Raw genomic sequence first — 10,810 nt, forward strand, 5'->3', positions numbered from 1 at the left:
ATTTCCAAATACTGTATCGGTCACCATCAAAAGGTTTGATGTTCCTTTTCATTCTCGAGTTTTCCATCTTTAAATGCACTCAACACTATATATATATATATTTATGCACTAAGAATTTTAAATTGTCAATCAAACGTCACTAAAGTTAATGTCACTAAGTTAGATATCTCGGATTAAATATCACTAAGTTAAACGTCACTAGTTGTTAACTGGGCCCATAACCTGTTGGGATATGGGTGTATATATAATGAAAGCACACTCTTTTACAGTATACGGAATAGAGATTATATTTCAATAGATTCTCTAATAGCACGTCGTCAGACACGTCTTTACGGTTTTGAGAGAAACGTCGCGAATGAAACAAGAAAACGAAACAGGGGAGCAACAGTCCAATATGAACAACTGAGGATCGAGGGGACAACATACAATGATTATTAACTGCAGATACAATGTATATCAAAAGCCGATTCAAACGATCCTTCCTTCCAAAGAAATAACAGATTAATTTTGTTCTATTTATGAAATAAATTCCAACAAAGTTTAATTTGAAATTGCACTTTTATTTAGTAATATTCATTTTCTTTTATTACAGTTTTCTCACTCCTATTGTTATAACTCTGTATTGCACGACTGTTGTAAACTTTCATGGCACATTCATAACTCGAGAATTCCCCCTTGATCGACACGAGTGTTTTCTATAGTACCATGAGATCGAATGAATAAAAAACATATCGAAGTCCTATTCCAGAAACGGGAAAACTACGATATAGCATTCTTTTATTCATCGTTCCCGCTTCATACAAAACACAATGCGACCTCGCATATATTAAAAAATGTATAGTAAAAACGTACTCGCCGTTTTTAATCGCGGAAACAAATACATATTATAAATAACGAATAAAATCATTGAAATTTTCGATTTCGATTCGCAGAGATTTACCGATTTATTCGGTTGAATATCCGGTTATTTTGAACATTGAATTGATTCGTTTATAATTTTCCATATCATCAATAATTTTTACCGGAAAATTTAATGAATTGCGTGCGGCAGTCGTGCGTATGCAAATGCCGTCGTGCGATATACATTATTGAGTACGATAATAGAATTTGTGAACGATTTCATGTATTGTGTGATAAGCGTGCGACTTCCAAAATTGCAATGAAGCGATAAGATCGCGTTGCCTGCACGCTGCATGTATTTTTCGATTCGCAGTGTACGCTATACATTCTGCAACGCTATTATGTATCAGCAGATTTTACAATATTTTGCACATATTTTTTAAATACGCTGACACAGAAGAGAAATATAATAGTCGAGCGTCGCTTAATAAAATAAATAATACCTTTGCTCATTAGAATTATTTTATAGACATTACAGAAATGGGATTGTAAATTTATACGTAATGTAATACATTTTTTAGCCAGAGATAAATTACACATAAGATTGGGAATAATAATTTAAGAGAATTACAAATTTTTATGAAACGGCAATTGTTCCATTAAACCCTTTTATTTTCTGTATTTTTTTATATGGCTTCATGTTTGAATTATTTCACTTAAACTACTTACAGCAACATTAAAAGTATAATGAAAAACATTCCAAGAACTGAATACCTATTCCAGGAGTAATCCATAATTCTAAAGAAACTGAAATTAAAATACTAGATATTCTTACGTTGTTATATCTTTCATCAATAGGTATTGTAAAGTGAACACAAGATAACTGTACTACTCCTATAGAAAATAGTGAATTATGACTGATATGTGTTCCTATAGTGTCATACAAATTACCCAAGATTTCTACGATCCCTAATCATTTAATTAAAAAGAACTACAATATCTAATCTTATCGTACTTAAAAAAAAATTAAATTTAAACAAAAGCCTACGCATTTCACAATTATACGAAGCACAATAGTAATTGCGAGCCACTTCGAAAGTCACTCGAATATAGTCCCATATTATCGAGACGAAACGTTATCTCTGATTTCAACAAGTCTTCGTGGAAGCGCCGAAACACCGATTCGACGAATATTAGGGAGCAACGTATCGCGGCTTGCGAGAAGCGTATCGCTCGCGACTAACAGACGATGCAATTTTATCGCGTCGCGGCTGCATATCGCTCGGGTATCAGACACGTTGCGGGTGCGTGCGAATCTCGACGGTATCTAGATGCATTGTTATCAGTGGGCGCGGTGTACGATCTGAGCGTGGTCGAAGTCGATCGCAGCCGACGAGTGGGCCACCATCGAAAAGCGAAAGAGAAGAGGAACGCCGCGATCGGGAGGAGAGAAACGAACAAAAGCGGATCGAGGGATCGAGCGGGGAGGAGATGAAGATAGCGCGTGACGATCGTTAGAGGATCGGAAACGAAGGGAAAACAACGGACCGACGAATATCTCGAAGACGCCAGTCATTTGTCCGCGTGTCACGGCATTCACGAAAGCGCGAGTGAAAAACGAAATCGTCGCGACGCCGCGAGTTTGTAACAATTTTTCGTACGTGCTGCTGCGATACGTCGACCTCGCGACATTTTTTCATTTGAACGCTGATGATCTGGCTGATCCACGACGAGAGGGAGTGATCGAACGTTATCTCTGAGACGATCCTAGCGAAACCCTGCTGTTGTTACGTCTTTATCGTAAGTCTTTTTCCTGATTATACACGTCACATTCCGACATTTCCTACTTTTCTGGTCATGTGGTTCTGCACGATCTGTGGAAATTGTTAATTGAGCTCATTGGCTAACCACCCTCCCAGTTCTCTGACGTTTTACTGCTTTACCTTCGTTGATGCTTAACAAAAGTTAAAAGTTACAAATGAACTTATGCAATTTTCATCAACCTTCTCTAGCTTTTATTTTATGCAGTTAAATATCTTCTGAAAGGATCGTAGCGCGTCGAATTATCTAACCTCGATTTGTGAAGAAGTAGATAAATTCCTGAATTGCAATTTTACTTGTAAATAAACAAGTCACCCCTCGGTAATGCAATCTAATAATTTCTGTTAGAATTACTATTTAAGAGGAGATTCTTAAATATATTTAGGATATAACGCAGTCATTAAAAATCTTATTAATTGACTTCCTGTAGAGAAAGCGGTGACATAATTATGTTTCGTTTAAAATAATATATTTTGCATTCTTCTGCTTACAAGCATTATCGAATGTTAATAAATATGAAATGAAAATTTTTAATCGAAGATCTTTGAAAATCGCATTTGTGCCAACAGAAGACAACGAACAGTACTTACACGTCTCTTGAATTATGAAGTTTTCTTCGCATTTCGGAATTTATGAATGAGAACGAGAATGTTCTTAAATAAAGTAAATTCTTCAAAGTTGCACTTCATCTTCGTGCAGTAACAACCATGAAAATATCTAGGAATAAATTGATCATTTATTATACATGCAACAAAGTGTATCCACTTAATGACTGTAATTACGGTTCTATATATACGGAAACGTGCATGCTAATAGGCGTTCCATTCTGCAAAACACAACAAAAATAATTGATTACGCTGAACGGTCGAGCGCACAGTTTATTCTTCAATTTTCTTGTGTAAAACGGCGTGTGGATTCGATAAATTTGAAACTACTGGCGAGGCGGGAATGCCGTCTAAATGGAAAGACAAAAAAGAGTTATGACGAACGTATGACCCAGTTGAAACAATTTATCAGTACTACAAAGCGTGTGCCGCGTTCTAAAAAAAAAAAGGATAAATAACGTATAACGGGAGATAAGCGGTGGGCCAATTTATCACTACCGTCAACAATTTTGCAAAGTGCAACGTGTAAATGGAACTTTGTGCAGATACGACAGAACAAGCCTACCAAATAACACCAAACAGGAGAATTGTAAAGTTCTGAGCTTCTACAGTGTCCATTACGTTATAGCATTTCTTGAAACGTGCTCCATACAAAGTAGATATGCACCGCGCAGTTCTTTTTGTCGCTTCCTCATTCTGCATAGTAAGTGCTCACCTCAACCATATGGATACGATAAACTTTTGAAAATGTATACCAACAACACTTGGTCATTTAGTTCGGAAAGCCATGTCCAATACAAATTTTTAAAATTGTATTGAAACCCACATGAATAATACACAACCTAGCTCCAGCACTATACCTCGCGTGTTACTGAAACTAGGCAAAAATGTTTAAGGAAAACATATGAAACTAAACATTCATGAATTTAAGAATGTTCTCGTATTATTTTCGGTACACTGAAATATTTAGGAGAAGGAACATATTTGAATTTAGCTACTGTTTCATATATTTACAAAAGCTACTTCCTTTCTGATTTCGATGATTTTTGAATACGTTGGGAAACTCAAAATTTTGAACAACTTTTTCCTCCATATGTAAGATATTCGCGAAAACCTGCCTACTAGCGTATTGAATTCTGTCTACAGTTGTACGCTGTGTTCTAGCGTACGTGTTGGTAGCCCGCCACCAGCCGCTTATCTTCTGTTTATAAACAAGGTTCGAACGAGCCCCGTGCGGGTCCCGTGCACAACTGTTTAGGCTACGCGACAAGAAATCCGCGATTCGCATGAAGTTTTGTACGTATGATCGTTACCCTCACCGCAAGCAAGTTCACCAAAAATCTGATCACCTCCTATAGCCATACAGGCATAGTAACATATATGTTAATGTAATGCACGTATATGTTAATGTATTGTTATGTAATCGCGTGTCACGTGTACGTACCATTTTATATGCACGATAAACTCGAAACTTCACATCAATTGTTATTTGCATTGATAAGAAACGATATACATACAGAGAAATGGATAGTGTCCTTGTCCATATTTAAAACTAATCTGTTTATTTCTGACATTCGCCAATTAACTTTCCAATACACAAAAAACCACGAACTAAATAAATCTAACAAATTCAACAAGTTCCGCCGGATATGACGTTTTTGGTACCCGTGGCGTAAATTAAAAGTCGCGTGAGAACCTGTTAATCTGTATTACCGACTGTGCTACAACTGCAAATATTTTGTTCCTATCTATTGATACAATCTATTCAAAATCAATTTTCTATGGTATCGTCACGTTTTCACAATTTCATTTCTGTCCGATATCTTTGTTAACCAGACATCAGTAATGTTCATACCAAAATGATGCAGCGTTATGTTTAAGCAAGTGAAAACGAAATACGTGCACAAGAGATTCAATTTATTGTTAGTTGCGCACTGCATCGGCAGATCTAGTATAGACCGACGATCATTAAGCTGTGTGCACACATTGCGCGCAGCGACTGGTGATTGTTAATTTTTCGAAGATGCCTGGCAGTGTCGCAGACATTTGCTACGTTTGGACGTGTATCAAATTATTTTCATTGCAGTCACTAATTCAGCATCTCCATGTAAAAATCCATCTTTTTTCAGTAATAATTGCTTGTCATTCTATCATTGTACTATATGAACCACAACTGATTCAAAAACCATATTCCTTACTTGAATCGCTTCTAAAATAATTCTTTTGCCCTCCACCGTGATATTAGTTGTTATTGTTTCTTATTCTTTGAAAATCGATGAATCAGGATAAAGGAGGATGTTGCAGCAGCATTGACAGTAGGTCCAGATGCCATGGTCGTCTCGCAGTAACTGATGGCTCACCTTGAATGTTTCTCTCCTGTATTGCAGCGCGATCTGCGCAATGTGTGAACGCAACTTTAGCGTCTCTCCTTCATCAGAGCTGGGTAAAAAATATATAAAATAGTAAATAGTCTATTTTATTCGTTACAAAAATTTCTAAAATAGTATTTAAAACAGTATTTTATTTGAAAGATTCTCAAAATAGTTAAAATTTCTGAAAAGATTAATGTACAGGGTGGTACACAAATATAAGTGTAAAGCCGGTCGTAGCGAGATCGGTAAAACAAAGTCCGTATAAAAATGTCTGACCTTGTTTTTCACAGTCAAACTTGTTTTCATTGCATCGTATAGTAAGTACTCGTAACGAGAAACAAGAGTCTTGAAGGAACCGTAGATCACAAATGAACAGTTCTCTTGAAAAACGGTTTTAAAATTTCGCATACTATTTTATTCCATATCTATATGCTTATCAATCGCGTTTAGTGCTCGGTAGTTTTAGTGTGAACGCAAAGTTCAAATATTTGATTTTATGTTTTATATTTTAGATTATTAAAATAAAAATATTTGATTTGCGGAAATTTTACTGTTTATTTGAAATAGTCTTTCAAATATTTTTTTCTCCAAAATTTGACCCAGCTCTGCTAACGACTCATGCTACCTCGAGCGTTTCGCCACTGATTGCAAAAATGTCCTCGTCTATGCAATGTGTGAACACAGCTTTAATGTCTCTCCTTCGTTCAGTAGTGACATTCGAACCACGTGATCGTGGGGTCTAGAGCGCACGCGCAGCTCGGCGAGCGGGCGATTTAGTGCCAATCTTGCACGTGCGTTCAAATGATTCTAGTCGCGTACCAGTAATTTCCAGTATCTAGTAAGGATTTACAGTGTTGTCGTTCGTAACGAGTGTCATAGGAAGAAATCTGTGAAGAAACGCCAGACGGTGAGCAACAGAAAGCGGTGAGTAATCGTGCCGATACCGCGAATCAATCGAAGCGCTGAAATCGAGGCTACGCGAGGCGCGGACAGCCCACGTGCGGTGAGAATATCTGTTTTACATACGAATACGTGACGCTATTCGAGAAGCACGTCTTCTAACGAGCATTGCGCGAACGTTGCGGAATCGAAAAGCATCCGACTGATTCGGTGAACTTATTAACGCATATACGACCGATAAAAACAAATATACGTGCCAGTTGTTAGACCCATTCGCTTTTTCCTATCATTAGTGGCGTGTTCTCTCGGGATATTTTTTCTATCGCGCGGTTGATGTTGATTGCCTCGAAACAACGTGGGCCTGACTGCTATTTCCTCATTTCCGGTAAATGTTTTATCGCTTTATCCTCGTCACCGTTTTAAATAGGCATGTTGTATCACCTATATAGGACAATAGTAGCAACGCGTGTGCGTGTGCGTGTGCATGTGTGTGTGCGTATGTAGTCGTTAATGTTGTTGTTCTTTTGGCGAACGATTATTTTCTTAATTACGCGCGATGAGACAGTCGATATTATTAGACATGTCTTTCGCTATTAGTCTCTTTGTTCAGAAGTATTTGTGTACTGTAGTGAGTTTCAAGGTCGACCTCGCCGGTGTGTATGTAATCTTTTGCTTTACACACGTACCGAAATATCTTGCCCTTGTGCAAAAACTGCGTGGAAGTTCAAAATATTTTCTAAAAGGAAATTCAAGTTAGAGAGACGTATGATTTATATCCAAATTTTGCAATACAATCTTTATCGTTTTACTGGTATATTTTCGTGAATAACATGTGCGTTCAAACCTTTTTTTAACATTTTTAATTTTCTGCGCACGTTATTACATTTTACAACATATCGCTTTGATTTATGAATATAAATGTATCGTTATTATAAATACATTCTATCAATATTTCCTTCACTAAAATTCTGAACATTATTTTTTGCTATTTACTAACTACGTTAGTTTGTTAACGATTTTATTCCCTTGATTGTTCTAAATTTTTCAAAAATATTATTGTATTATATTGTATATAATACATATATATATATTTCCTATTCTAATCCTAATCCTATTATATACATAATAATTATATTGTGTATAATTATATATAATTATATTATATTTGTAATTATATTGTATATAATTATGTAAATATCTCTAAGAATTTAATTATGTAAATACCTCTAAGAATTTAATTATGTAAATATGTTCTATTATAATTAACATAAAATGTATAATTATTGTAAATACATGAGATACAAATAATTTTCATAATTCCGTTTGTGTTATTTATAGATTAGTGTCTGTAAAAAATGGTGTCGACAACAATAATGGAAAATGGAAAAGCTAGCCCTCCGAGGAAGCCTTGTGCTGCTGGTATTAATCCAGGCAATTATCAAATAGTTGGATGGGACATGGATACCACAGGCAAGAAGGTTATAGACGAAATATGCCAAATAGCTGGTTACACTCCTAGTTCTTCGTATTCTCAGTATGTAATGCCACATAAGGATCTTGATCCTTCTGCTACGAAGAGACACAGCATGAAAATTGTTACCATTGGAAAGTTTCGGGTTCTTAGAAACACTAAAACTAATAAGGTAACTATCAAATTGTGAATAAAATTCCGAGTTATTATTCATAATATTAAATTAAATAATCTGTTCTACAGGTATTGAAAGCTAAGAGCGAGATATCCGCATTAACAGAATTTTTAACGTGGCTGGAGTCTGTTAAAGGCGATGCAACAGATGGGATAATATTGGTCTATCACGAACCACGTAAAGTTATCCCCGCTATATTATTGGAATCCTTAAAAAAGTACAATCTTTTGGATAGATTTAAACAAACAGTCAAAGGATTCGCAAATGGATTTAATGTTGCCGAAATAAAGTGCACGAGTACAGACCGTGCATTTACACTTAGAGCATTATCAAGAGCCTTATTTAACCAAGTAAGTATTCTCTTATATAATCTACACTTATAATTATGCATTTTTAATTTAACATTACAAAATAAAAATGATCAATTCTGTATTTTAAAATAACTGGTGAAGCACTTTTTATAAAAGCTAAGATTCATGTAATATTAGAAAGTAAGTTTAACAAAGTTTTTTCTAATTAAGGAAAAAGAATTAGATAATGCAAAAGATAGAGCATGTTTAGCTCTCCAAATAGTGCAGCATTTAAGTTCACTGGAACAAAAAAGTGGAACTGAGACGAACGGTAGCAGCGATAGTGACAGTGCCATAAAACAAACCGTACAATTTATTAGGGATTTTGTTCAACCAATAGAAGTAGAAGAAAAAGAGTATGCAGGTATATGAAATAGATTTTATGAAAAATAAATACAGAAAGAAATGAACAGATGAAACTAACATGCGTACCGTACTGACCTTGCTTCAGAACTGAAAATAGTCTTCGAACGTCAAAATACTTTAAAACCTATTTTTGAAGTTTTGTTCCGCGTGAATCGTCGTGAACGTCAACATGCCAGTCCCCTCCGGCGACTACTCGCTGAAGCGGGAATCGAATACGCCGAGCTAGAAGTATGTATCTAAAAACATTAATTAACTATTAAACCGGCGTAAACGGCAGATCAGCATTTATTTCTTTTTGACTTTTCATTTGCAGAAAGCTTGGAATAATGGCAAGAAAGAAGGCTTAGAAAAGTTAATTAGGGAAAAATTGACGACGACCGAGGAGAAAAAGATAGAAGATGTATTAATCATCCTTGAAAGCCATTTTGATCCCGATAAGAAACCTACGTCAAGAATTTCGCAGGATCAGTCTAGAATTAAGACGAAAAATTCGAAAAATTATCACGACCGAGAAAACAACAACAAAATCCATTCCGGTAACGAAAGTCCGGACACCACTACTCCCAGCTCTCCGCTTCAATTGAAACCGGATTCCGGGAATGGTGCAATTATACCAGAAGATTAATAACTGAGCGATTCAGCAGTTATTATTAGCTATTGTCTTTTATTTAATCATAAGATGAAAATATTGTTTTTCAGTAACAGAGTTTAAAAATCATTCCGTTTATTCGTATGATAATGTTATTCGAGCGTGACAAATGTGCGAGTGTTACTTGTTGCAGTATTGTATTTAAGTTTTATTTTCGTTACATCGAAGTATACACATATCGTATCCATACCGGATATAAAACGCTTGACTTATTTAACGAAAAGAAATATGTACAAATAACACATATTAATTATTTTTAGTTTGTGATAGAGATAATATTTGTTTTGTTTAACGTTTAATTTTATGATTACTGTTTATTTTTTATTTAATCAGATTAACGAGTTGTAACGAGTGATGCTTAGAGACTGCTCGACGTATGAAGCTGTATTCAAATACTGACCCACTTTTCTTTTCTTAATTTCTGAGATTAGCATAAAATGTTATTTTCTACTGATGGAATAGTGTGTTCGTGTACAAAGGACATTGTTATATTAACGGATATATATTTTTGTACTATGAGATTTATTGAAACGGATGGTGCGCCACTTGTTGCATTTATACGTTAAATTGTCGTACCGAGTAACCACAATAAATAAAAACTTGAAAGTGCAGCTCTGGCTTTAAATCATACGTACACTCCCGCCTAATTTCGTTTCGCAAAATTACCCGGTATAATTCGGAAACGGTTAAATCCCGTAAGGCAGAACCTTTTTTTCTCGTGTTATGGAAACTATGATAACTGCACGCAATAAAGGAAAAGAAAAAAACCAAGGAAAGTCTTCAGCGTGACTTCTCTGTGTAATAAAACGCATCTGGAATGAGCGTAGCCATCGAGATAAAGCTGGAAATGAATTAAATATATGAATGCCTATGCAGTGGACCGTTGTATCCGCTTATATGGGCTTCCATAAAGCATGCCAAACGCCGCAGAGCGTAAACAGGATAGTGCACCGCGTAGAAGATTAAAGAAGTACTTACTGTCTATGGAGACTATTGACATAAGGACGCTTTTAAAATTAGGCGAAGCTTAAGTGTCGGATCGAACTTTGTGAGAAGAAGTTGCCGCGACTCACCGGGAACCCGTGACCACCTAACAGAGCATGAAACGCAACGGAGTTTCTCCACCATATTTCTCCAAGTCATTGAATAACAATACGGTATATTGAAGCGTTCGATATTTTCCTTAGGAACGAAATAAACTGCTGCGACGTTTCAATTTTAAACTACTTTGGTTCGAGATATCGGTAGCACTCGTGGAAAT

At 35.8% G+C, this 10,810-nt stretch overlaps 1 protein-coding gene and 1 long non-coding RNA gene across 6 annotated transcripts; one reads left to right on the plus strand and one right to left on the minus strand.

The window, feature by feature from the left end:
• Positions 1-2,110: 2,110 nt before the first annotated feature.
• On the plus strand, positions 2,111-10,160 carry Exu (maternal protein exuperantia). 5 transcript variants are annotated; one of them, XM_076789040.1, is made up of 6 exons: positions 2,111-2,640; positions 7,877-8,181; positions 8,253-8,534; positions 8,706-8,898; positions 8,986-9,128; positions 9,214-10,160. In XM_076789040.1, the coding sequence occupies exons 2-6, from the start codon at positions 7,894-7,896 to the stop codon at positions 9,523-9,525; spliced, it is 1,218 nt and encodes a 405-aa protein (XP_076645155.1). In that variant the 5' UTR covers positions 2,111-2,640; positions 7,877-7,893; the 3' UTR covers positions 9,526-10,160. The 5 variants fall into 5 exon arrangements, with proteins under 5 accessions (XP_076645155.1, XP_076645163.1, XP_076645172.1 ...); XM_076789048.1 differs by lacking the exon at positions 2,111-2,640 and adding an exon at positions 6,389-6,641; XM_076789057.1 differs by lacking the exon at positions 2,111-2,640 and adding an exon at positions 6,389-6,562.
• On the minus strand, positions 9,844-10,810 carry LOC143354901 (uncharacterized). The gene is made up of 2 exons (XR_013082410.1): positions 10,528-10,810; positions 9,844-10,390 (listed from the first exon to the last, which is right to left on the minus strand). It is a non-coding gene; the product is annotated as an uncharacterized LOC143354901 (long non-coding RNA).

The sequence above is a fragment of the Halictus rubicundus genome, chromosome 1 (assembly GCF_050948215.1).
Source record: "Halictus rubicundus isolate RS-2024b chromosome 1, iyHalRubi1_principal, whole genome shotgun sequence".
NCBI classification, from domain to species: domain Eukaryota; kingdom Metazoa; phylum Arthropoda; class Insecta; order Hymenoptera; family Halictidae; genus Halictus; species Halictus rubicundus.